Below are 25481 nucleotides of genomic sequence, written 5' to 3'. Positions count from 1 at the left end.
ATCTCTCAGCCCTGGCCAGCTGCTGAACCCTTCTGTTTGGCCAGCACATTGCAGAAATGAATTCTGAAAACCTTCAGTCAGGGTGCAGACTCCAGAGACCCCACCACTCCCTACTGTCTCACACCCAGTGTTTTTACCCTCTTGGATCCCGCCCTGAGTGGCGGTGCCCAGCCCTCTCCTCCTTCCCTTATGGATGCCTCTGGATTTGTTCTCTGCCTTGGCGTCTCAGCCACGAAGGCTAGCTGACCCCTGTCCGGCAGGTCACCCGAATCCTATCACAACAATTGTACTTTAGTTAGTTAAATTGATCACTTCCAACAATTATTGAAATAGAAGGCAGAGCTCCCTGAAGAACCTAATTTATATCCATTTTGCTGGTTTGTGAACAGTAATAAAAGAGAAACGAAATATGAGATTATGAACCAACCCAGTCTTTGGTTTTTAAAGACACTTTTTATTATAGAAATGTTCACGTGTACACAAAGGAGACAGAATGGAGACACGAATCCTCCACGTACCCACTCCCCCAGCATCACCAGCTGTCAGCATCAAGCCAGTCTCTCTTCTTCCCCCACAATCTCCACCCCCAACTCACACACACAAGCCAGCCTCCCTCCCCAGCAAGCTGGGCTATCTTAAAGCAAATCCAAGATGTCATAACATTTCGTCCATAAACATTACATATTTATATCTTTAAGAAACATCTCTTTGACACAACATTGTAAAATGACTATAACTCAATAAAAAAAAGATTAAAAAAATAAAGAAACATCTCCAAGAGATAAGAGCGCTTTCCTACTAATGTAACAATAATTCTTAATATCATCAAATACACAGTGTTCAAATTTCCTTACTTAGCTCTTAAATCTCTTCATCTGGGGGGAGGGTATAGCTCAGGGGTAGAGCACGTGCTTAGCATGCACAGGGTCCTGGGTTCAATCCCCAGTACCTCTATTAAAAAAAAAAAAAAGGCAAAAAATAAAAAAAGGGTATGCTCCCAGAAAAAAAAAACTAAAAATAAATTTTTTTTTTAAATCTCGTCTAAAACAGTTCCCCTTTCCTTTTTTTCTTCTTTCTTGTCACTGATTTGTTGAAGGAATAAAACAAGTTATTTGTCCTGTAGACTTTGCACTCTGGATTTTGCTTGTTGTGTCCGCGTGGAGTTTTCACATGTCCCTCTATACCCTGTATTCCCTCCCTATACACTGGTCGTGGACCTAGAGAATTAAGTAATTTGCTTTCACTTTCTTTGGCAAGAATGTGTCACAGGTGGGGTTGTGCACGTCCCGCTGGTCACACCAGGAGGCTCCCAAGGCCCGGCCACCTCTCTTTCTGTCCTTGGAGACTAAGCAGTGGGCTCAGGTGTGACCTAACCCTAACCCCAGGTAGAGCTATACTCCCCTAGAGGTTGCCTTGGAGAATAAGGGGTCACCTCAAGTTACTGAGTCTCCAGATTTTTAAATGTCAGTCTGGAACAGAATAAAATTGCATCTAGTTATAAAAGTTAATATATACCCCTGTAATCCAACATCTTGTCAATTACTATGACATAATTTCACATGTAACTGTACACGTTTTTACAGCTCTCCTATTACAGTTATTCCATCATCACATAGATTTCAACATGATTACATACTTGAACAAACATGGCATGTGAAGTGGATATTACTTCTATTTTATTCTATTACCTTTTTTCCCCCTTAAGAGGTACTGGGGGTTGAACCCAGAACCTCATGCACACCAAGCACGTGTGTGCTCTACCACTGAGCTGTACCCCCACCCCCATTTCTATTTTATTTAAGGATTATCTTGCAGAATGACTAAAAAGGGGAAGAAAGATTTATGGTATATATTAGTAGGAAAGTGATTTGGGGATAAGGATTATGTAAAGAGAATTATGGGATTGAGGATAGGCAGTTTCAAGCACGATGGTGCAGAGAGAATATTATGAAATTGGGTTTTTTATTGGTGACCAGCAAGTTGCATGAACGGGAACAGACGCTCAAAGACTCCTTAGAGTCAAGCCTGATGTCAGCACCAACAGCTGGATCACATTTCCAGTTTGGACATTTAAAATAAGACTACGAAGAAGAAAAATATTATTTTCTCTATTAGCATGTCCTTTTAGGTATTTATTTTTCCTTGAAATAAAAATGTTCTAAAGTTACACTGTTTTCCACCAGCCTCGTTTAATTCCGTTTTCTCACCGTAGGCAATGAAATTTCACATGCTCAGCTTCTCCATTCTTACACATGTGCTTCGGATTTCGATTTGCTTAGAAAATGTGATGATTCTTGACTCAGCCAGGAATTTTATTTCTCCATGATTATTTTCTTCAAACAAAAAAACGTAAGATTCGCCTTCTTCAGCAGCTAAGATTAGAATAAGAAGCACTGGTTTGGAGAGGAAAATAAGGGCATGGTCCTTTTCATTCACAGGAGCTAAATCTGGTGCTTTGTGTCGCCTGTGGTGCTTTCTTCCCATAATTACGGTATTACAGAGGCATTCTTAATGGTCTCCCTTCAAATTAAAAAATGAGAAGTTGATAACTGCGTCCAAACGGAGTCCTGAAGCAGGATCAGAGGATGTACATTCGAGCACTGAATTTGTAAGCATGCCGTTTCTTGGCACAAACACATAGGAGACCAAACATTGAGCCCAAGGGTAAGACACTGTATGAGGCAGGAGAACTCAGTGCCCCTGGCTTTTAAACAACTGTTTCTCCAAAGAAAAGGCAACTCTGGTAGGCAAAAGTAAAACAATTTTCACACACTATTTGGGTAAAGATTCAAAAGTCTCCCGGAACTCAGGAGGCCAGTCTATACCCAAGACAGCCCCTAAAAGTGGTCCACCTCCTCCGCCGCGGTCATCGGGGGCACAGGAACGCCCAGTCTGTCGGTCCACTGGCTGGGTTAACACTCCAGGCTCACTTTCTGTTAACAAAACGCACGTGGATGGGCTCCCCGGGCATCAGAAGCCCGTGGGTTTTTGCATGAACAGTTTTAGTCCAAGGAGATGTTCTGATCTCAAAATGTTGCAGCAACTGAGAAGAGAAACAGAGAGAAGAGATTCACCACTGGGACAGCAGAAAATCTGCAGTCCTGCTTGAGTGCCTGCTCCCCTGTCCAGCCAGGGCTCCGGGGAGCCGAGGGAGAGAGATGTGGGTGTCGTGCTGGACACCGCACCGAGTCACTCGGTCACTGGGAAACAAAGCATTGGGTCGTCCCCGAGAGCCTGCAGGTCCCCTGAGCAACTCTGAGGCCAGTGTGACAAAGAAATGCAGGCAGAATATTCAAAGGCCTAATTCTAACTCTGCTGCTCCTACTGTCGGTCGAGAGAAAGAAAGAATCCAAACAGCAAGGAGGAAAGAGAAACAAAGTGAACCTGTGGCCACTTCAAATGTGGTACAGACACAGTGGGGGGACATAGCTGTCAGACAGAGGCAGACCATCCAAACAGGCTTCAGCTGTCACGGTCCCTAATCTAAATATTCCTACTTTGCACCTTTGATTGAGGCGGGAAGCCTCATAAAAAGACCCGCAGGACCCCTAGGCAGGGCCGCTGCTCTCCTCCCAGCACCATCCGGTTCCCTGGCCCAGAGGCTCTATCTCACTTTTTGCCTCTAAAGTGGCTAACTTACACCTAGAATTCTGTTGGTCCCCTGAGCTCACTTCTGATTGGTTATTACTCTCACTTCTGATTGGTCCACTTCCCTAACTTCTGATAGGTCCATTTGTAGTACTTCATTTGCATGGAGCTCACTCCTGATTGGTCTACTTCTACAAAGCTTGTTCCTGGTTGGTCAACTTCTGTTGTACTTTATTTGCATATGATGTTGCAAAGTGTAAAACCGGCAGCCTATAAAAGGCCTGTGTAAACCCACAGACGGGGTCCAGAGTTTGAAGTGTTAATTCCTGTGGGCCTGCTGGCGTAATAAACCTGAGTTCTCCAACTCTCTGAGTGCTGCTTGGTCTCTTGCTGGGATCCAGGTTGCTGTCACAACTGAGGTGTAACATATTTTTCTGCAACATGATCACATTTCTCATTTCTACAGTTGAAAAGAACCACCCTGATCTCTCAAGGGAAACCAGAAATTATCTACAGGACCAGTTTTAAAGAACCACTAAGTATCCATCAGCCTAAAGCACCAATCTCCTCACCAACTGGCCCTGGGCTGATACTCAAGGTCACCTCCAGGCTTAGGGAATAAAAGGCAACCTGCTCTAAAGACCCATGTCAAAACCAGGTTGGTTCCTGAAAGGGAGGCAAGGCATTGCTCACGAGCCTGTGAGGCCAGTGCAGGGTGGCTGACTAGCCCTGACCCCTCCCCTGCTCCAACCACCCAACAGGGTGTTGGTGATGGAGACCAGACATTGTCACCTGTGATGCAGGCCCCCCCCCCCACCCAACTCCGACTCTCCAGCCTCATCTCCCAGGCAACGCAGCAGGACCCACTGATGGGTCCTCAGGGGAGCTGAGGTCTGGAGGTGGGGGTGGGGGTCAGGCAGGGGAGAGGGCTGCAATAAGGACACAGGCTTAGCTCACTACTTTGTCATTGTTAGAGAGCTGAGCTGAATGACCCGTACTTAGGTAGTTCGAGAACGTTCTGATATCAAGATGACCTCCCCTCCACACCCAACCCCTGACCCTTTGTCCTAGCCTCCCAGCACTGCCTGCACACTCCCACGTGGCAGAGGGAGAACCCACACATCGGTCCCCTCACTATGAGGCCAACATACCACACGGCCTTTTTTCCTTTCTAAGTGGCCATACGTGCTCACTGAAAAGTGAAACCTACATGAGACATAAAAGCAAAAAACAAAGCTCCCCCCCTCAACCTTCCACCTCAAGTCTCCAGCTCCCAAGGGGCAGGGGTGTGTCTTCTAGACACTCTCTGTGCAATAGGAACATCTTGTTCCCAACCTTAAAGAAACACATGAATATTGCACCATTAAAGCTGTCCCTTCCCTTCCCAGGGGGGCCACAGGCGAGCTTGCTGTTCTAGACCCCATTTATTTGGTTAAGGAAAGCCCTCCCATTACTGGAGAGCTAAGAGATTTTCTTCATGAATGAGGGTTAACTTTCATCAATTATTTCAAGAGACGGTCATATAACATTTCTCCTTTAATCTGTCATTGTGGTGAATTCTACTGACACATTTTCTTGAGGTGAGCCATCCTTGCATTCCTGAATGCACCTGATCTGGTGATGGTGCATTTGTTTCCTCCATTGCTGGATTTGATTTGCCCAATTTTTCATTTAAAATGGCTTTCATCTTTGTTAATAAATCGGATTGGCCTGTAGTTTTCCTTTCTTATGCTATCCTTCCCAGGTTATGGCTATCAAGAGTATGCAAGTCTCATAAAAATATAACTTCCTTTTTCTAGTCTTTTTGCACAAGATGATGATTATCCCCCATTCAGTGGAGGTTTGATACAACTCGCAATAAAACTCCAGGCCTCGGACATTTCAGGGGTAGATCTTTTCACCACCGAGTCAATGTACTCAATATCTGAGGTCTATTCTCTTTCTTTGGAGTCAGTTTGGGTAATTTACATTTTTTTCTAGTACACTGTACATTTGATCTATGTCTTCAAGTTTATTGGTTAAAAAAGCCCATTTGCAGTATCTTCTTGATTAAAACAACATCATCTACTGCATTAGTCGGTATGTCTCCTATCTCTTTCCTGAACTGTTTATTTGTGTCTTCTCTTTTTTTTCCTTCTCTTGGCAATTACAAATAATAGTGTTCCCCTTCTACATTTGCACAAGTAGAAATGAGGACTCGAAGCAAAAACTTCAGCTGGTGCATTTGTGAACAGAAGCAAACAAATAAAACCCCCATCGCCACCACCAAACACGTTTCTGGCCTTCTTCCTACCCCCTCCTATCCGTTTCCCACGCTGACCATCCAGAATCCCTCCCAGGCCGGCCAGGCCTCCCCATCTTGTATGCTCTCTGATGCCGACATCCATAAAGGTCCCAGCCCCCAGGTGCTCTGCCCTGGGCCAGGTGAGGCCACAGGAAGCACCTCGTGACATGTGGGGAGAAGGCAAGACTGAGTCACCACACCCACAAGGGGCCCTGCGCCTGCCCCACTGGAACTGCAGCCAGTGGCTCCAACTCCCTCAGCCTCAGCTTCCCCACCAGCAAAATGGGGAGACAAAGTTACCAGGTGACCCCCTCATGCCTCTATCACTTGGAGTCAAGGATGTCAACTCCCGAATCTTGGGCCAAGGTTTCCTGCAGCAAACAGAGGTTCACACAGGCAGATCTGTCGCTGCCACAGACGTCTCTTTTATAAACTTTCCTTCGGACAGGACTGAGTTCCTGCTGCAGCCAGAACTCAGACACTGTATGTGCACACAAGTGTACACTTTGCTATATAGAGGTTAGCGTGCAAGGTATTCTCTAATAAAATACTAAGCCTTCCTGATGCTTCAAAACCCAACAGGCTGAGGACCACCTCCCCGTGTGAATGGCTCATTTGGGTGATGTGAGGGGCTGGGGGCCCAGTAAGAGAACAAGTGGGACTTCCTCCATGGTGACATCCTGGAGGCGGGGGCCTGAACCACAGACGCAGACACCACAGCGGGTGGAGGTGCCCCAGTGCCCCACCAGGTGCAGTGTCTTAGACCCAACGCAGCCCACGAACCAGAATTGCCCAGAGCCCCACCCCGGACCCACAAATAGGTTACTCTCTCTGTGGCCAGAACCCAGGAACCTGCATTTTGAGGGGTTCCTTGGAGACAGGATGCTCGTATGGTTTGAAGGCCGCTCACAGGACACCTCCCACTCACCTCTCTGCAGGGCCCCCACGTGAGCACATGGGCCCCCCCCCCACAGCCACACACATGTCCAAGGAGGAAAGAAACAGGGCAGGTGGCCCTGGGGGCTAAAGGTGGCTCCTGGGTGGGTGGTGGGGGTTAACCTATAAAAGGGATTTAATTTGAAGCTTAAAGGTTTCAAAGTTTTGTTTCCTTTCTCCCCCAAACCCTGATTCATGGGAGCCCAGTACACGAGGCCAAGCCCACAGGCCAGCTCCCAGCCCTACCTGGATCACGGCGAGGTGGATCTCCAGTTCTGCAATCCTCCGCCCGATGCAGCTGCGAACCCCATAGCCGAAGGGGATGGATCCAAAATTGTCAACCCTGTGCAGGTGCCCCTCCCGCAGCCAGCGCTCCGGGCGGAACTCCTTGGCCCGAGGGAAGTTCTCATCCTCGTAGGACGTGGCGTAGTGGCAGAGGGCCAGCTGGGTCTGCAGAAACGATGTTCATCAGAAAAGGAAGAAGGACCAGAGTCAAGGGCAAGCGGGGCAGAGGCCGGAGCCCCAGCTGGACGGTCCCTCCCGAGATGCTTCTGGCCGGAAGGAGCCACAAAGACGCAGACCCAGGATGCCAGCTCCATCAGTTCACACCCCACCCTGAATGAGCATCAGTGCAGCCACGCAGGAGGCAGTCAAGCCCTTCAGAAACCCTCCCTGGGGAGACCTGCTGCTTCTGGGACTCAGGCCTCCGGGGACGGGGCTGAAACAGGTCTGGGAGGACAGAAATACCTGGCTTTGTTTTTGCCAGAGCAACAGCACCATGCACCTCTCCAGGCTCCCAAAGCCTGACCTTCATCATAAAAATATATGCAGAAGAGAAGGTACCCTAGAGGTATTTGCTTCAGTACTAGGACTCCTCAACATGGAAGCAAATTTCCAACCCGACCACCCCTGCACAGCCCCGCCCCGCCAAGTCAGCCCAACTCACGCCTCTGGGAATCAGGTACCCGCCGACAACCAGGTCCTCCTGGGTGACCCGGCCATTCCCCGGCAGCACTGGAAACAGCCTGGAAAAAAGCCAGCGGGGAAGGGAAGGGAGGGGTGACTTTCGAAATACTTTATAAACATTTCAAAGTCTGGCCATATTGCCATTTCATTTTCTAAAAAGTCACACAGGGTACGGTTTCAATCAGGAATTCTTGCAAAGACCTTCACAGCTCCTTAGCTTTGCCTGGGAAGTATCCTGGGGAATGTGGAAAAGGTCAAAAAAAAGTTTTCAAAACACAAGGCAAAGGCTTTAATGTACCACTGTGCATCCAAGAGGAAAAATTCCGAGTTTGTGAAATTTACATGCGCATGAGACCCCCTTTATCAGGGAACAGCTGACAGGACTCAGGGCTCCAGGAGATACATTCTGAGAAATGCTACTTCAGTTTTCAGATCACCTCTGGGAGGCAAGCCTGCCAACACTCTGAACAGAACTTGAATTGACAAATACCACTTAACACAACTGGCTTTTTTCTTTTTTCTTTTTAAAGAGTATCATTGTTCTGTTTTATTTTATTTTATTTTTTATTGAAGAATAGTTGTTTTACAACGTTATGGGTTTTTTGTTTTTGTTTTTGTTTTTTGTTTTTTTGAGATTAAACAGCGTGCTGTGATTGAGGATGCCACACAATTTGAAATATCATTAAGTCAGGTTTCTAAGAATGATTTCATTGTGTCCTCTGTGAAGAATCTTTGCTCCTTGTCGTGGCATGTCCTCCGCAGAGGGATGCTGTGTACAGGATCCTGACCCTCAGAGGAGGAGGACACTTCACCCCTCACCTGATCCCACCTCCCACCCAAACACACCCAAGACTAGGTGTATCCCTCACGTGCCGGCTTTTCCCAGGGTCAGTAAAGCCCCGTCCAGGAGTAAAGAAGCCTCACTACTGGGTTTCTCCAATCCAACTACGGATTCACACGGGGACCACAAGACTTTGTAAGCAAGTCTGGTAACCAGCCAAACAGCCCCAAACATTTCCTGACGATCAGTTTTTATTCTGCTTTAGCTTCAGAGGAGCCCCCTGGAAAGCACCAGGGAAGCCAAAGGACTAGCGTGGATGCAAAGTTTGATGATGTTGCTAAAGATGTTTATGAAGAAATTCACGTTTCTGTGCCCTGACCAGGGCAGAGAGGAAACAGCGATGGCCAAGAGGACCTCCTTCCTAAACTTTCCAGCCACTGAGGGGAGATGGAGTGCCTGTTTAGGAGCCAGTTTTTAAGTCAAAAGCACAATCATTATGATACAGAATCAGAGACTTAAGGGACATGGTTTTCCAGCTGAATTCGGGTGAACCTTTTACCTCAAGGTTTCCTTAAGCAGCGCTCGGACCAGCGGGACTTTGGAGACATCGGCCCCCGTGGGAACATGCCTCTCCCCCAGATTCTTCACTATCTGCCGGTACACAGCCTGCTGCACCTCTGGGTGCCTCGCGAGGAGGTACACAGCCCAGGACAAGGTGAAGGACGTCTGAGAAAGAAACACAGGCACGTCGGTGAGGAAAACCAAGGACTCCAGCAGCTGGAAACAGCAGACGAGGAGTCACATGGCAAAAAGCGTAGGAGCAAAGTCACACTCAGACAACGCTACCAGAGCATCTTGGTCATCCCCAAACTAAAGATGACTTTCCTTACCTCCTCCTAGAAAAAAACTACCAAATGTTTTTGGGAAGTAGCATCACCTGTGTGAGTCACGGCCTCTTTCAGTGAAGAGTTACAGGAAAAGTTATTTTGGAACTCTTAGAAATCACTTAAGAGCCATCTGCCTCATCAGCGGAGCCTGACAGGGCACAGGGATGCTGGTCATGCCTGGAGGTGGTGCCTGGAACTTTCTGTGACCTTCATATCCTAGGTTCCAAGATTTTCACTAAAATCAACACTGTTATCTATGTGACTGTATTTCATTGTCTTGTAAACCAAGAAATTCCATAGTATATAGATGCCCTTTCTTTCATCTGAAAAAAAAAAAAAAAAAAACCTGCGGGAGGGTATGCTCAGTGGTAGAGCACAAGATTAGAATGCACAAGGTCCTGAGTTCAATCCCCAGTACCTCCTCTATAAATAAATAAATAAATAAATAAATAAATAAATAAATAAATAAATAAATAAATAACCTAATTACTTCCCCCCTAAAAAAAATTTTTTTTAATCTAACTTAAGTAGGCCATATTGATATTATTTCTCTGTAATAGATACCATATGTTTTTGGAGAGCAAGCTCTCCTGTAATGCATAATTTAATGTGCAAATTCTTTTTTTTATAAATGATAAGGAAATAATTTAGATGCTGTCTATTATGAGAACAAAAACTTTCTATTAAAATCACATTTCCGCGTAAAACCCAAAGGTGGTCTATCCATGTAATGAAATACTACTCAGGAATTAAAAAAAAAAAAAAAAAAAAGAAGAAACTACTCTTATGTGCAGTAATATCCAGGAATCTCAAAATCATTTTGCTGAGTGAAGGAAGCCAGACACAGAATACATGCTGTATGATTCCATTTATACATATTTCTAGAAAAATGCAAACGGACATACAGTGTCAGAAAGCAGATCGGTGGTTGCCGGGGGCGGGGGCGGGGGTCTGGGGAGGAATGGACTGACATGAGGGAAGGAACTTGCAGTTATAGTAAATCCAGGATCGCGATTGTGGTGCTGGCTTCAAAAACGATTCCATCTGTGCTTATACTGTTATCTGCCAACAACCTGTGTCGAATTATACGGTTTCAATGGATGCTGCTTATTGCACATAAATTATACTGCAATCAAGCTGATTTTTTTAAAATAACATTTTTAAAAAATTAGTATGAAGTTGCAAGTGTTTTATCACCTGAGGGATGTTCCCCCCACCGAGGAACTGTTCGCGTGGTGATGCTCTTGGTCACCACCAGGGGGCGAGAGCACCGTGCGTCTGAGTCATTCCTTTCATTCACCACCAACAAAACTACAAGAAACATTCACGCAGAATTTTCACTGATCGCATCTATGAGTTTGCATGATAGTGAGGTCTGGAAGTCACTCTGGCTTATACATGAGTTGACTTGACTTTTATGCCAACTTCACAATAGGATACGGAATTCCCTCCAAATCAGTTGGCAGTGATTTGTTTCATTCTTTTTGTTGTTGTTGTTCACCAATATTTTTATTTAAAGCTTAAATCTTTTCTTTAAATGTAAATCTGTTCATTAGAATGCATGTTCTCTTTCTTACATAAATCACCAATAATTGATTGTCTGTAATTGCATGAGGCTTTTTTTGTTTGTTTGGTTTTTTAACCTTTTTTTAATTGAGTTACAGTCATTTTACAATGTGTCAAATTCCAGTGTAGAGCACGATTTTTCAGTTATACATGAACATACATATATTCATTGTCACTTTTTTTTCACTGTGAGCTCCCACAAGATCTGGTATATATTTCCCTGTGCTGTACAGTATAATTGTTTCATTCTACTCTTGAGGCCTCTTGATCATAATATATTATTCATCGGCTACACTAATTGAATCTCCTCGCTAGGATTTTATTTAGAGTTGATATGCACACGTATTCATCAGTCAAACTGCTTAGTAAACACTTCTTTCTTTATGCTTCTTAGCAGGCTTTGGTTTTAAAGTTAGGCTGCCTTTATAAAATGAAATGGGGAGTTCTCCGTGGCCTGGAATATTTTAAAAGACAAGTAATAGGGTTTTGTTTTGTTTATTTTTTAGCTTCAATTCATCTCTAGTTTCAGATATGTTTTTGGGGGTGGAGGGAGATTAGGTTTTGTTTGTTTGTTTTTATTTGAATGGAGGCACTAGGGACTGAACCCAGGACCTCGTGCATGCTAAGCATGTGCTTTACCACTGAGTTCAATCCTCTCCCCTGAATAAAAGGGTTTTTATGTCTGTGCCCTCTTCATTTCTGATATTACGAAACAATGGACAAACGGCTGCAAAGAAGGAATGATTCTTAAACTTTACAGTGAACTCTTACTTTGTGTGCATGATAAGAGATTGTGGTCATGTTCTTTATAGAATCCACCACATACCTTTATTTTATATGTTACAGATATTAAAAACAAAGAAAATAGTCTTCTCCTGGGGACCTGCAGCAGCAACGCAGACGTTCAGCCATACAAACATGTATGGGGGCTCTACATCTCTGCCACCCATCAGATTACCCAGAAAGGCCACCGTGTGCTCTGTCTATTGAGAGAAGAGGACAACCGACGACTCACCGTGTCAACGCCAGCCAGGAGCATCTCCGTCATGTTTGCGTAGATTTCCTCCAGCGTCAGCTCCTGACTGAGGAATAGGCAGGTGAGCAGCCCCCCTCTCACTCTCTCCCCTCGGTCCATTTGGCACTGTATTGCCTTCAGCTTGTTGTCAACATGAATTTGGCCTGTTTGAAAACAGTGTTTCTTTTGAAAAAAGTTGTGGTTAAGAATAATCACTTCAGATGTTCACAGCAGTGCTATTTACAACAGCCAAGACATGGAAGCAACCTAATTCAGCAGATGACTGGATAAAGAAGACATGCTGTATTTAGAGAATGAAATACTACTCAGCCATAAAAAAGAATGAAAGAATGCCCTTTGCAGCAACATGGATGGACCTGGAGATTATCATACTAAGTGAAGTAAGTCAGACAAAGATAAATATCACGATATCACTTATATATGGAATCTAAAAAAAAGACACAAATGAACTTATTCACAAAACAGAAAAAGACTTATAGAAAACAAACTTGTGGTTACCAAAGGGGAAAGGTAGGGAGAGGGATAAACTGGGAGTTTGGGATTAGCAGATACACACTACTGTATATAAAATAGATAAAAAACAAGGTCCTACTGTACAGCACAGAGAACTATATTCAACAGCCTGTAATAACCTATAATGAAAATCAAATGAAAAAGAATATATACATGTATGAGTATAACTGAGTCACTACGCTGTACACCAGAAACTAACACAGCATTGTAAGTCAACTAGACTTCAGTTTAAAAAAAAAAAAAAGGAGAATCTCCAGTCTGCACTCCTTCTTCATCCTCTCAATAACTTAACTCAGTCTGTGGCAGGTTCAGAGGCCAAACAAGCCCCAGTGGATTTCCTGTCAACTCTGGAACTTCATTCATACACTTGTTGGTATAAATGAATGAAAGCTGGGCACATCCTTCTCTCTGCTAGACGGGGTGTTGCCAATTCATGAATCATTGAAGAAGGCCAATTAGATCCTTAAGTTTACTCCAAAATTAAAAAAAAAGAAAAAGTTAAAGATAAGCTAAATATGTCCTCCTTTTTAAAAATAAGATATTTGTAAATGTTTGCTTTACTGATGAAACAGCCAAAAAAGCTTTGGAGTGACAAGAATACAGATTCTTTTTTCTCCTGCTGTGCTTCGAGAAGGGAGAATGAACTGAGGGAAAAGACCGTGTTACTATAAAAAGAAGCCAAGATATTATATACATCAGAACTTAAACATTCAATGAATATACAAGAACTTATATGAAACTTATATGTTCAAATGAATATATATACCTTCAAAGGACACCCTGGGATGCGTCTTTCACTGTTCACATTGTTCTAAACATTTTGGAAATCTCTTTTTTTTGTTTTGGAAATTCTTTTATAGTAAAATTTTTAGCCACATAAGAAAACTAATCTTGCTTTGCAGTCTCACCTTGGGCTTGAACAAAACAGTTTTTCCTAGCTTGTTTTCCACCAAGTGAGAAACAAATGAATTTCTCTGTCCCCAAAGCTGCCACTGAGAATGTTCAAATGAACTTGCACAGGCCCAAAATTCTATCTGCCTTTTAAGCAATGACAGAATTATTGGACTAAAGGCGTCACCTCCCACAGATGACATTTACATATCACTGCAAGCATGTGTATTGAAATAAAGAGTTTAAAAGTGAGAAATCGGTCCCATCGCTTGTGGTCACAACCCACATGCTTTTTGCTCACTGGAGAAACAGATCTAAAAGCTCTGGAGCCCCAATGGCTCATAAGGACATCGGGTCATCCTCTGCAGGGAGACCCACTGTCCGCATGAGCGTTAGACACACAACTAGCTGGAAAGTCAGGTCCACCTAGGTGTGCAGAAGTGGCCCCCACTTTCTCTTACTGAATTTGAAGAGTCCATCCCAGGACCTGCAGAACTCGCGCCAGGGCTTGGGGACAAGCGGGCGCAGCCACCGGGGGATGGCGCCCGCGTACATGGAGGTCCTGAACATGCTGAACATGAGCCCCAGGGCCTGGATGTAGTCCTCCGTGGGCTGTGGGATGCTGCTCTCCAGACAGCCCAGACGGCTCTCGTAGAGGATGGTGGCCACTCCTGCGTGGGAGAGAGGTGTCATTTCAAAGCCCTTTTTCACATAGACTGGTCACAGCATCGGCAGACGATACCTGGCCACAGAAATCACTTTCTAAAGTGGTCCAGGTGCCCTTCATGAGGCCTGCCGCTCCATCACCGGAGGTCTCCTCCGCCAGGTCCTGATGCACCGGGGGCCGTGCACACAGCGCTGACAGACCCTCTGCCCCATCACACCCTCAGCTCAACAGTCTGTCCAAGACCTACCAGGCGAGACCCCCCAACCTTTCTGCCCAACTTTGGGGAGTTGAAAGGTGGCTCCTCCTGGCCACACATCGGGGAGCCCCCAGCCCAAGAGCTAAGAAGGCAGAGGAAAGGGCCTCCAAGCACCAAGAGCGGGATTTTCCGGTGGGTTTACAACTCTCTTCTCTGTTGATTTTCTTACTATTTTCAGAGAGCGTGCATATCTGAACTTTAAAAAACTGAATTTGAAGTTAAACTCATCTTTTAAAATAGGAAAGCTGATAGAATTCTCTATATATTAAAAAAAAAAAAGCCAGATACAGAAAAGAATGTGTGGTATGCGACCATTTATTTTTTAAGTAAAAAGAATATTCACAGGGGAAGGTACAGCTGAGGGGTAGAGCGTGTGCTTAGCATGCATGAGGTCCTGGGTTCAATCCCCAGTACCTCCATCAAAATAATAATAATAAATAAATAAACCTAACGACTTCCCCTTGCCCCTGCAAAAAATATTCGCATGTATTTCTCTGTATGTGCGTATAACATCCCTTGAAGACACTGGTGACCTAGCTGGGTCAGGAGAGAGGGAGACTTTCCAATGAATATTTTGGTTTTGAATTTTTGAGCCACGAGAATACTACTCATCTAACATGAATTTTATTTTATTTTTTTAAATTTTCTTTTGGCAGGGCAGGAGGAGGTAATTAGGTTTATTTGTGTATTTATTTTTAGAGGAGGTACTGGGAATTGAACCCAGGACCTTGTGCATGCTAAGCACGCACTCTACCTCTGAGCTATACCCACCCCTCAAAAGACTTGTATTTGAAACTAAGTTTCTGCCACTAAAAATGGGGGTAGTTTTCGGTTTCCCCATTTATAGACAACCCCGGTTCCATCAGCATGGCAAGGATCACATGGATGTATGTCTGGGGCTTAGCACACCGCCTGGGACGCAGGAAAGCCCCAACGAGTGACAACGACTATTGTTTGGCAAACGTCCATTCTTCCATCGTTCCCACCTCCTGACTTCACCTCACCTTCCATGGAATATTTGAAGAACAGGTCATTGATGTTGGTCACAGTCTCTCCATCTTCTGCCTGGTTCTTGAGGAAGTAGATTCTTTTAATTAAATCGGCAATAACTTGGTTGATTTCTCCCGAAAAGGGGGCCACATCTTTTGGTTTCAGAATTCTTTGTCTCAACACACTTCTCATCTTGAGCCACTGGTCACCTTCCCTAGAATGAAGTGAATTTCCAGTCATTTTCCTTGCATTGGTAATCTGGGAAGGAATTCAGAGGACCCCAGCAGAAAAGAAGCAACACACCTGCCCATCCACGTGGGATAAAGGCAGGGCCGACACTGCAAAGAGGAGGGGTAACCTCAGCCTTGCAGTCTCATTAACACTTGAGCTGTTGCCCTTGAAGCAAACTTTAAGGGAAAAAACTGCCACCAGGAAGCATCTTTATCAAAAGTAATATTACTGCTTTTGAAACTCTTGCAGTAGTATTATAGTAAAGAGACACAAGACTGCTCTGATGACCGAAGGACAACAAACTTTACACAAGTAAACTCCCGGGTCCTGAACTGATCTGAACTCCTGCGCTCCTGAGCCTGCAGCCAGCGCCAAGACGCCCTGGTGACGGCACAGAGTACTGTCCCCTGCCCTCCGAGGGCTGGACAAAGGGAGAGAAGCTGTTTGATTACTACTCTTAGGACAGAAACTGAGGGACAGTGGTGACACCCAACCACAAATTCTTTTTACTTTATTTGAGAAATTGTGCTACTCCCCAGTTCATGTGTAAGGACATATATATCAAAAGAGTCAAAAATAGAATTTCTAAATGCAAGTGATTTGGACCAGGAGATCTACAGATGCTCCATATTTTCCTCTCTGTCTGCGAGAGTGCCAATTAGCTCTTGGAAGGCACAAAGATGTATAATCATCGTAGTCTGTTATGAGACAGGAAAACCATCACTTGGCGATGGACGCTGGAAGTTCGTAGCCCCTGCAGGGGGTCTGCTAGGACAACTCAACCAACCTCATCCCTTGTCCACAGACAGGCACTGTGAGCTCAGCCCCCTTGGTGGTCACTGAACGGACACCAGAAGCCACAAAGCAATGCTTGAGAAACAGTCCCTCCCCATCGCTGGGCTAGTGTGACCCCCACCTCGTCCCCACCACCACATCTCTTCCCACAGGAGGAAGCAGAGAGCCCCCAGCTGGGCTCTGGTGCCTGACTTCAGGGGATCCCACAAGAGGCTCTCCTGACACTTTTCCATCAGGAGTTAGGAGCCCAGTGTTCAGGGAGGGGGCCTCCCTGGGCTCCCATTCCCTGCTCGTGCTCAGCCCGGCCCCACATACTCACGCCGAGATGAGCCCAGTAGATCTGCCTCGTAAGTCTCGGTACTCCTGCCAGGACCCCATGTTGGCTCTCTGGGGCGCAGCCCCCTCCGCCCGCAGCACCTGAGCCACCAAGTCTCGGTCTGCAACAGACACTACAAACTGAGGACCAAAGTGAGACTTGAAGATTCTTCCGTACTCCCGAGTGTGCTTCTGCTGCAATACCATGGAGAGACCGAAAAAGGGAAAAATACACAGACATGACATACCTTTGACACAGACATTCCTGTGGGTTAAGGGGGGCAGAAAACTGGGGCAGAGGAAGCACTACGTTATACAGAGCTGAACCAGGGCGGTAACTTTAAGTACTCCTGAGAACAATATTTTCACATCATTACTCACATTTATAGAAGTCTCCTGAATTTCTTAAGATATGCATTTAAAAATACCTTAGATGTGTGAAGTCACAAGAGAGAAATGTGGACCTAGACGAACTGCAGGGTCTTAACCATCCTGAGCCAAACAGGCTCTGAAACCCCTTCCCACGCGTCCCCAACAGCTCCCCCTGGCCGCCCCGCGAAGGGAGCTGCTGTGGACAAACTGTAACGGACCTATAAAATATGCCCGGCAAGAAACTGAGAGAAAAGACACCCAGATTGGAAAGGGAGAGGTAAAGCGATCTCTATTCATGGGTGACATGATCTTGTGTATAGAAAATTATAAGGAATCCACTAAAAAACTATCAGAACTAATAAACAAGTTCAGCAAGCTTGCAGGATATAAGAGCAATATGCAAAAATCAACTGCATTTCCATACATTAGCAATGAACAATCCAAAAATAAAACTAAGAAAACAATTCCATTTACAATAGTAAAAAGAATAACATACCTAGGAGTAAATTTAACAAAAGAAGTACAAAACTTATGCTCTGAAAGCTACAAGAGATCATTGAAAGAAATTAAAGACCTACAGAAATGGAAAGACATCCCATGTTCATGCAATGGAAGACAGTATTATTAAGATGGCAATAATCCCCAAACTGATCCACAGATTCAGCATAATCTCTATCAGAATTCCAGCTGGCTTTGTAGAAATTGACAAGCTTATCCTAAAAATCAAATGCAAAGGACCCAGAATAGCAAAAACAATCTTGAAAAAGAAGAACAAAGTTGAAGGACACATTTCCCTATTTCAAAGATTCTATAAAAGTAACGAAGACAATGTGGTACTGGCATAAGGATGAACATCTAAATCATTGGAATAGAACTGAAAGTCCAGAAGGAAATTCATACATCAATGGTCAATTGATTTTCAACAAAGGTGCCAAGACAATTAAATGGGAAAAAGCAGTATAATAAATGGTGCTGGGAAAACTGGATAGCCACAAACAAAAAATAAATGTATACTCTTATCTCACACTACATACAAAAATTACCTCCAAATGGACCAAAGATCTAAATGTAAGGGCTAAAACCATAAAACTCTTTGAAGAAAATATAGGGGCAAATCTTTATGATCTTGGATTTGGCAATGGTGTCTTAAGATATGACATCAAAAGGACAAGCAACAAAAGAAAAAACAGATGATTGGACTTCAAAATTTAAAAATTTTGTGCTTCAAAGGACACTACCAGGGAAGTGAAAAACAATCTCTAGAATGGAGAAAATATTTGCAAAGCACACATTTATGTCCAGAATATATTTTTAAAGTATTACAATGCAACAGTAAAAAAACAAAACAAAACAAAACAAAACTTTTAAACTGGGCAATTATTTGAATGGACATTTCTCCAAGGAGGATAAACAAATGTGTAATAAACACATGAAAAGAAGCTCAAGATCATTAGTCATTAGGGAAATGCAAATCAAAACCTCAATGAGAGAACACTTCACATCCACTAGGATGCTTAAAACAAAAGGACAGGTAATAACAAGTATTGGCAAGGATGTGGAGACATCAAAACCCTCTTGCACTGCTGGTGGAACGTAAAATAACGCAGCCACATTAAAACAGTCTTCATCAAACAGTTAAATACAGAGTTACTATTTGACCAAGCAATTCTCCTCCTAGAGATATATCAAAAAGAAATGAAAGCATATGTCTACATAAAAACTTGCACTGAATATTCATAGCAGCATTATTCATTACAGGCAAAAGGTGGGAACTATCCAAATGTCTGTCAACTGAAGAATGAGTAAGCAAAATGTGGCCTATTCATACACTGAAATATTATTTGTCCATAAACAGGAATGAGGTACTAATACATGTTACCACATGCCAAACTCTAAAAACGTGGTGCTCAGTGAAAGAAGCCAGACACAAAAGACCACATATTATATGATTCCATTCATATGAAATGTCCAGAGGAAGCCAATCTACAAAGACATAAAGTCAACTAGTGGTCACTTAAGGCTGGGGGAATGGGAGAGTGGTGGGGGTAACAGCTAAAGGATACAATATGGGGTTTCTTTTTAAGGTTATGAAAATGTTCTAAAACTGATTGTGGTGATGGCTGTATAGTCTAAGTGGATGAATTGTATGATATGTGAATTATATCTCAATAAAGTTAACAAAAAAAAAGGAAAGAAATCACAATAAATATAAATGGGTTAAATTGTCCAGTTAATAATTAGGGGAGGAAGGAATGGAGGAAGAAAGTATCCCCCAGCAGGGCTCAGTAGGACACAGGCAGGGCAGAGCATGGGGAAAACGACCATGTCTCTCTTTGGCATCTGCTAACATTTCTTACCACCCCAACTCTCAACATCAGAAACAGCAGGCCACAGGGTCGGCTGTCTCTCTACTCTTCTGCTTTCAGGTAGAAGCTGTTTGCTTCTTTATGGTCCAAGTTAAGTCCTGCTGCCCGGAGACGGAGACACTAAGATTCAAATGGTTTGTGTCCTGTGTCAAGGGATCACTCTGCCTAACAAACAGGGACCCCAAAATAAATAAGATGGCTGTTAACAGGAACTACTGGGAGATGGGCCACTTCTCAGGCAAAGTCAGCTCCTTAACTAAAACAGAAGTTAAAACTGGAAGGAAAAAAAAAGGCAGATGGACACGGAGGCGGATAAAAACAAAAACAAAAAATCAGGCTGTACTGAACTTGTCATTAAATAGATAAAATATTTTTTTACCATATTTGAAAACTATCATCCTGATATCTCAGGTTCAGATTCCACATGAAACAGAGAAAATAACTTTTGAGCCCTAGAAACGCATCTGGGCAAAAATTGGGTGGGGATGATGTTGGGGGTTGGAGAGGAGGGGCCAGCTGGAATTTCAGTAGAGTGAAAATTGCTCCTCTTGAGCCACTTTTTTTCTATGAATGTAGTTTCTGCTTCAACCGCAGCCATGGCCTCAGCACCACCATGTGTGCTAACAGTGGAGGGAATGAATGAAATTCAGACCAAAACCCAGGTAGGTGGTTACCAAAGGGTTCCTCTGTGATCTGGAGGTTAAAGGGTAAGCTTTGAACAAAAGGGGAGGAGGGTGTTCTTGTAATAAGTCAAAAGGCCCAGATCCCAGAAATAAGAGCATGGGGCTGGGGTAGGTCCCCTGAGAAAACCACGAAGGTAAGTGAGAAGGCCCAGATTTGACGACGCTGAAAGGTGCAGGGTCACCTGGCAATGACAGAGTCAATCTGGGGTGAGCAAAGGAGGAAACGCAGGATGAAGATGAGACACCTTAGAATGAGTGGGTCCCAACACCCCGACAGGGTGGTTGGACCGGTTGGGTTCTTCTCAGTCCCTGCCCAGTCCTGGCTCCACGCCGAATGTTCGCCTGTCTTCCCATCACTTAGGGGTTACATAACCTGGAGCCTCCAAACCTCCGCTGTTACTTTGTGTTTTGTTTTTCAATCATAAAACACCAACAAAAAGGACTAAAAACAGACACAACGTGTCCTCGCCGCGTAAAGACACAGACCTTTTGGCCCACCTCGTGGATAGGCAGGGAGGCTCCCACTGCCTCGAGTCCGCCCGCCCGAGCCCACAGCGCGCGCGGCCCAGGGGCTCCGGGGCACCCCCTGCCCGAGACCCCCACCCCCGGGGACCCTCCTGCCCGAGACCCCCTCCCCGGAGTCCCTCCCGATCACTCCTCAAAGCCCTCTCCCCCGCGCGCCCTGTCCAGGAAACACTTCCCGGCGTCCTTTCCTCGGGCACCCCTGCAAGATGCCCCGGCCCTGGGGTCCCTCCCGGGCGCCGCTCCCTGCAGCCATCTCCCCAGCTCGCCCTTCCTGGGCAGGTCCGGCGCTTCCTCCTCGGCGTCCCCCGGGATCCCCTCCTCAGTCCCCTGTCCCCCCTCCCTAGGGTCTCCTCCTCCGGTCCCCTCCCTGGCGCCCCCTCCCAGAGCCCCTCTCCCGGGGTTCCCTCCGGCGCTCCCTGCCCAGAATCCCTTCCTCCGATCCCCTCCCTGGTCCTCCCGCCCCAGGTCCCTTCCCTAGCGTCCTCCCGGGATCCGCTCCCCGGGTCCCCTTCCCGGCGCTCCCTCCTGGGGACCCTTTCCTCGGCCCCCCGCCCCGGGCCTCCTCGCCGGCGCCGTGCCCCCACAGCGAGCCCGCTAGCCCTCCCGGCCCCAGCGCGCGGCTACCTGGATCTCGTGGATGCGGCTGAAGCCGTCCTTCCAGAAGAACTCCACCAGGTTGGCGAGGGTCCGGGGCCCGGGCATGGCGGCGAGGCTCCGGGGTCCCTGCGCCCGGCCCCCGGCCCGCGGCGCCCCGGGCCGCCCCGCTCCTTTGTCCTCGGCCCGCGCCCCCGCCGGGAGCCGGGCGCCCTCGCGCCGGGGCAGCAGCGGGGTGCAGCCGCCCCGAAGCCCGCCCCGCTCGGGCGCGGGGCTCAGACGGGCTTGCAGGATCCGCGCCAGCAGAGCCATGGCGGTCCTTGGCGTTGGTTGGTTTGTTTGAGCAATTTTTTTGTTTCGGGGGCTGCCCTTTGCCGTGGCTCTTGCTCCGTTTTAACTTGTACCAGCAGCGCTCCTTGGAACTCACGCGGCCCGAGCATCAGTTTACACCAGACCATTATTAAACGCTCCCTCCCCTAAGGCTGGGGAAAAGGGGGTGGTCTGTGATGAGACCGCAAGAAAATGAGGCGATTATTATTTTTTCTTCACATCAGATTAATTAAGCGTTCTTCGAGACCACAAAGTTTTAAGGTCAACCCCACTTCCAACAATGGCCCAAAAATGAAAAGTCTACTGGAACTTTAAAAATTATTTCCTTCCTGAAAGATCACTATAGAGAGTATATCAAGGAAACAGTTCGTGATTTCAAGTCCTACGATTATAACTCAGTGCACAAAAATGAGAACAAAAATGCTGGATGACTTGGCCCGTAGTTCACAGGATTGTAACATGACCACATTATTATTTTATCACAAATTTCCGTGATGAAAATTATGCTGTCTCAATTGGTGGTTTTTATGAGTCTTCTTAATTTTAATCCCAGCACAGGGTACATACACACTGGAAGGGCTAATGAGGACGGGTGTTGAGCACCGGGTGTGTGATTTCTTTTTTAACATTTGCTGTTTTTCTGGTGTCCCACAGGGATGAGTCCTGCTGTGCACGCTTAGGAAAATGAACGACCTCTCTGTGAGGATGAGAAGAGAGGAGTTTGTCGACTGAGGTTCAGATTTCAGAGCCCAGCTGCAGAAGGGAAGGGGGAGGGTGGGGACCTGGCATGGGAGGGCAAGGAGTGTGTCATCTGGTTTCAGGAAGGGAGCCCAGATTCTGAACTGGTCGCTCAACTTACTCTGAAAACTTAGATCAGTGTTTAAAGATTTCACGCAGTTCATACTCCCACATCTAAAAGCCTTTTTTAAGTCTACAAAGTATTGTTACTTTTTTTGGCAAGTTAACCACCACGTATTTATTAAGAACTCGACGTATGTTTTACACATTTATCTAGATTGTGGGTGGATACAAAAGAAACATTAGGTGTGTTTCTTATCTGCAAGATAACCTTGAGGTTGTAATTGGTTAAGAGCAAATCTTATTCATATTAATTAATTAGAAAAAGTGCAACTCTTTATATGACTTTATGGCATTAGACTTACCTGGAGGGCATGATAAAGCATTGATTGCCAAGATCCACCCCCAAGAGTTTCTGATTCAGTAGATCAGGATTAGACCAGAGAATCTGCATTCCCCAAAATTCCCATGTGATGCTAAATGTGGTTCTACCACACGTTTAGAACCACTGCTGTGTAATGGTTCTCAACCCTGGCTGCACATTAAAATCACCTGAATTTTTATTAATTAAAAAATGTGTATTGGTGAGTAGGCACCAAATCCACAGATGTATATTTAATTGGTGCGGGGTGGGGCACAGTCAAGTTCATAATAATGTCCATCCGCTGAAGAATGACTGTTCTCTTATTCCTCAGAGTTAGGACTCCCAAAGTGTTGTTACGTTTGATTAGTGGTTTACACTTTTACAGCTCTGCTGAATGTACATTTCATCTAAATAACTGTCAGTATGTACGGGAAGCAAAGAAGACCATAGGTATTCAGTTTCTAGAATTTGATTAATAAATACGTAGCAACTTTTATCAGTAAGGCACTATAGCTGCAGGGGACTTAAAGAGTAAGACACCAAACCTGCCTTTAAGGAGCATAAGAAGGAGGGGGATGGTGTAGCTCAGCAGAAGACCTCATGCTTAACACGCACGGGGTCCTGGGTTCAATCCCCAGGACCTCCATTAAAAAAAAAGTAAATAAATAAACCTAATTCTCCCCAACAACAACAAAAAAATTTTTAAAGGAACGTAAGAAGAAGAAAACTACACAAAGACAAACCAGCTTAGCATAAGGGCCATAAAGCTGCTCCAGAATATGATTGGAATTTGCGGGAAGCAGCCATCACAACTGGTTATGGGGTGGGAAGGGGTGGTGGAGAAGAAAGATCTTCCAGGTAGGGTTTTGAAGAGACGGCTGCGTTTCAACAGGCAGAACTGGGGCAGCAATTCAGCCAGAAGGCACCATAACTTCGCTCTGGGGATTTTTTGAAATATTTCTCAGGGTGACTGGTCCTGAGGAACCAAGAAATCATTAAAGAACCATATACATGAAAGACACTTCAGTCCGTTGTAGACACGGAACTGGTAAAGAGATGATATATATGATGATTTAAAATGCAGCCTGTCGGGGGAGGGGATAGCTCAGTGGTAGAGTGTGCGCTTAGCATGCACAAGGTCCTGGGTTCAATCCCCAGCATCTCCGTTAAAATAAAAATATAAAAATAAAAAAATGCAGCTCATTCTCTTAGAGGGCTAATTAAGATAGAGGCTGAACACTTGTAAAGAAACAGGTGTTCATACAGCAACCCTGTTCTAGGTCTGGGGCTTTCTTTTCTGGTGACTTCCAAAGCTCATTTGATAACTGTGGATACAAATAAAGTTATCTGTTTTTGACATTGGCCTCAAGCGCTAATGAAAAGTAACCCCAAGGCTGAAATTCTGCAGTAGGATAGTATACTGTTTGTAGCTCCTTATTAGTAGCAGATAACATGTATGAACCCAGACATAGAATAAATCATTCGGTTTGGGAGACTTTCTTTTAATCAAAAAGAAATTTTAAACGTAACTGTTAAGGCTTTTTCTTTTGTTTTGGTGGGGAGGTAATTAGGTTTACTTACTCATTTATTTTTACTGGAGGTACTGGGGATTGAACCCAGGACCTTCCTCATGCTGAGCGCACACTCTACCACTGAGCTACACCCTCCTCCGCCTTCGCCAGGCTTTTTCTAGTGAATATTGTTTTATATTTTTTTAAAAAAACATTATTTAAAAAGAATGATTCTCATAGTTGTGGGGAAGTCTAGCAGGGAGGAAATAAAGGATGGAATGTTACAAGAATCTTAAACGTAAGTTTAAAAAAAAAAAGCAACAAAGTTCTTTCCAAAAGAGGAAAATGCCATCCATGCATTTGTTCCTTTCTCCCCCAGTGAGCGAGGGAAACAGAACTGAGACTCTGACTTTAAGCAGACAGAACAGCACCATCTGTCCCCCTGTGACCGGAAACCAGACTTTGTACAGATGTTTGCCCTCGAGGAAAGCAGTCTGTTGGCAGTCTGTAGGGAAGCAGTGAGCCGCCCTTACCCCCCAGAAAGGAAAATAAGATTACCTTCTGAAAGTCAGACAAATAAACTCCACGCAAAGAATTAGCCATCTGTGGAAGTAACACTGAGAGAATCTTTAACGTCTCCCCAAACTCCAGTCAAGGTGACCTCCGATCAGTCTCAGGAACTGGCACGTGGGGGCCGTTAGGTCAGCAGAGCTCAGTGAAGTCTGTTCCTGGACTAGAACAGGGATGATCAAACTGGATCTCAGAGGAGAGAACCACTGGGCAAGACATTCTAGGAAGCCAGTCTCTGAATCCCAGAACCCAGACTTGCTGGTCATGGAGGGACAGGAGCAGCGCCCCAAGCTTCCTGTGGTCTGGGGGACTCTCTCTCACCCATACTGGCTCCCTGGGCTCTGACTCCTTGCCACGGGCTGGGTTCATTTTCCATTTGAAGAATTCATGATTTAAAAAAAAAAAAAAAAAGAAGAAGAATGCTGTGATCTTGTTACTTCTATATATTTAAATATTTTGTTTAAAATAAAATAAATTTTTTTGTTTGTTTTTTGGGGGTAATTAGGTTATTTATTTATTTAATGGAGGCACTGGGGATTGAACCCAGGACTTCGTGCATACTAAGCACACACTCTACCACTGAGCTCTACCCACCAAATACATGTTTAATATGTGTCGTTCAGTGTTAATTACATGTTTATATGTACATGCATGTAAATACATGTG

General features: G+C 45.0%; 1 protein-coding gene across 1 annotated transcript; it reads right to left on the bottom strand.

The window, feature by feature from the left end:
* Positions 1 to 440: 440 nt before the first annotated feature.
* CYP27C1 (cytochrome P450 family 27 subfamily C member 1) lies at positions 441 to 21859 on the bottom strand. Its single transcript, XM_074363451.1, has 9 exons — positions 21273 to 21859; positions 16707 to 16897; positions 15376 to 15575; positions 13910 to 14119; positions 12024 to 12187; positions 9115 to 9281; positions 7755 to 7833; positions 7055 to 7258; positions 441 to 3043 (listed from the first exon to the last, which is right to left on the bottom strand). Exons 1-9 carry the CDS (start codon positions 21552 to 21554, stop codon positions 2927 to 2929), a joined length of 1614 nt encoding a protein of 537 aa, XP_074219552.1. The 5' UTR covers positions 21555 to 21859; the 3' UTR covers positions 441 to 2926.
* Positions 21860 to 25481: the final 3622 nt, after the last annotated feature.

Source organism: Camelus bactrianus, chromosome 5 (assembly GCF_048773025.1).
Source record: "Camelus bactrianus isolate YW-2024 breed Bactrian camel chromosome 5, ASM4877302v1, whole genome shotgun sequence".
Classification (NCBI taxonomy): domain Eukaryota; kingdom Metazoa; phylum Chordata; class Mammalia; order Artiodactyla; family Camelidae; genus Camelus; species Camelus bactrianus.
The sequence above is the reverse complement of the archived record's forward strand: the minus strand, read 5'-3'. Positions and strand labels throughout refer to the sequence as shown.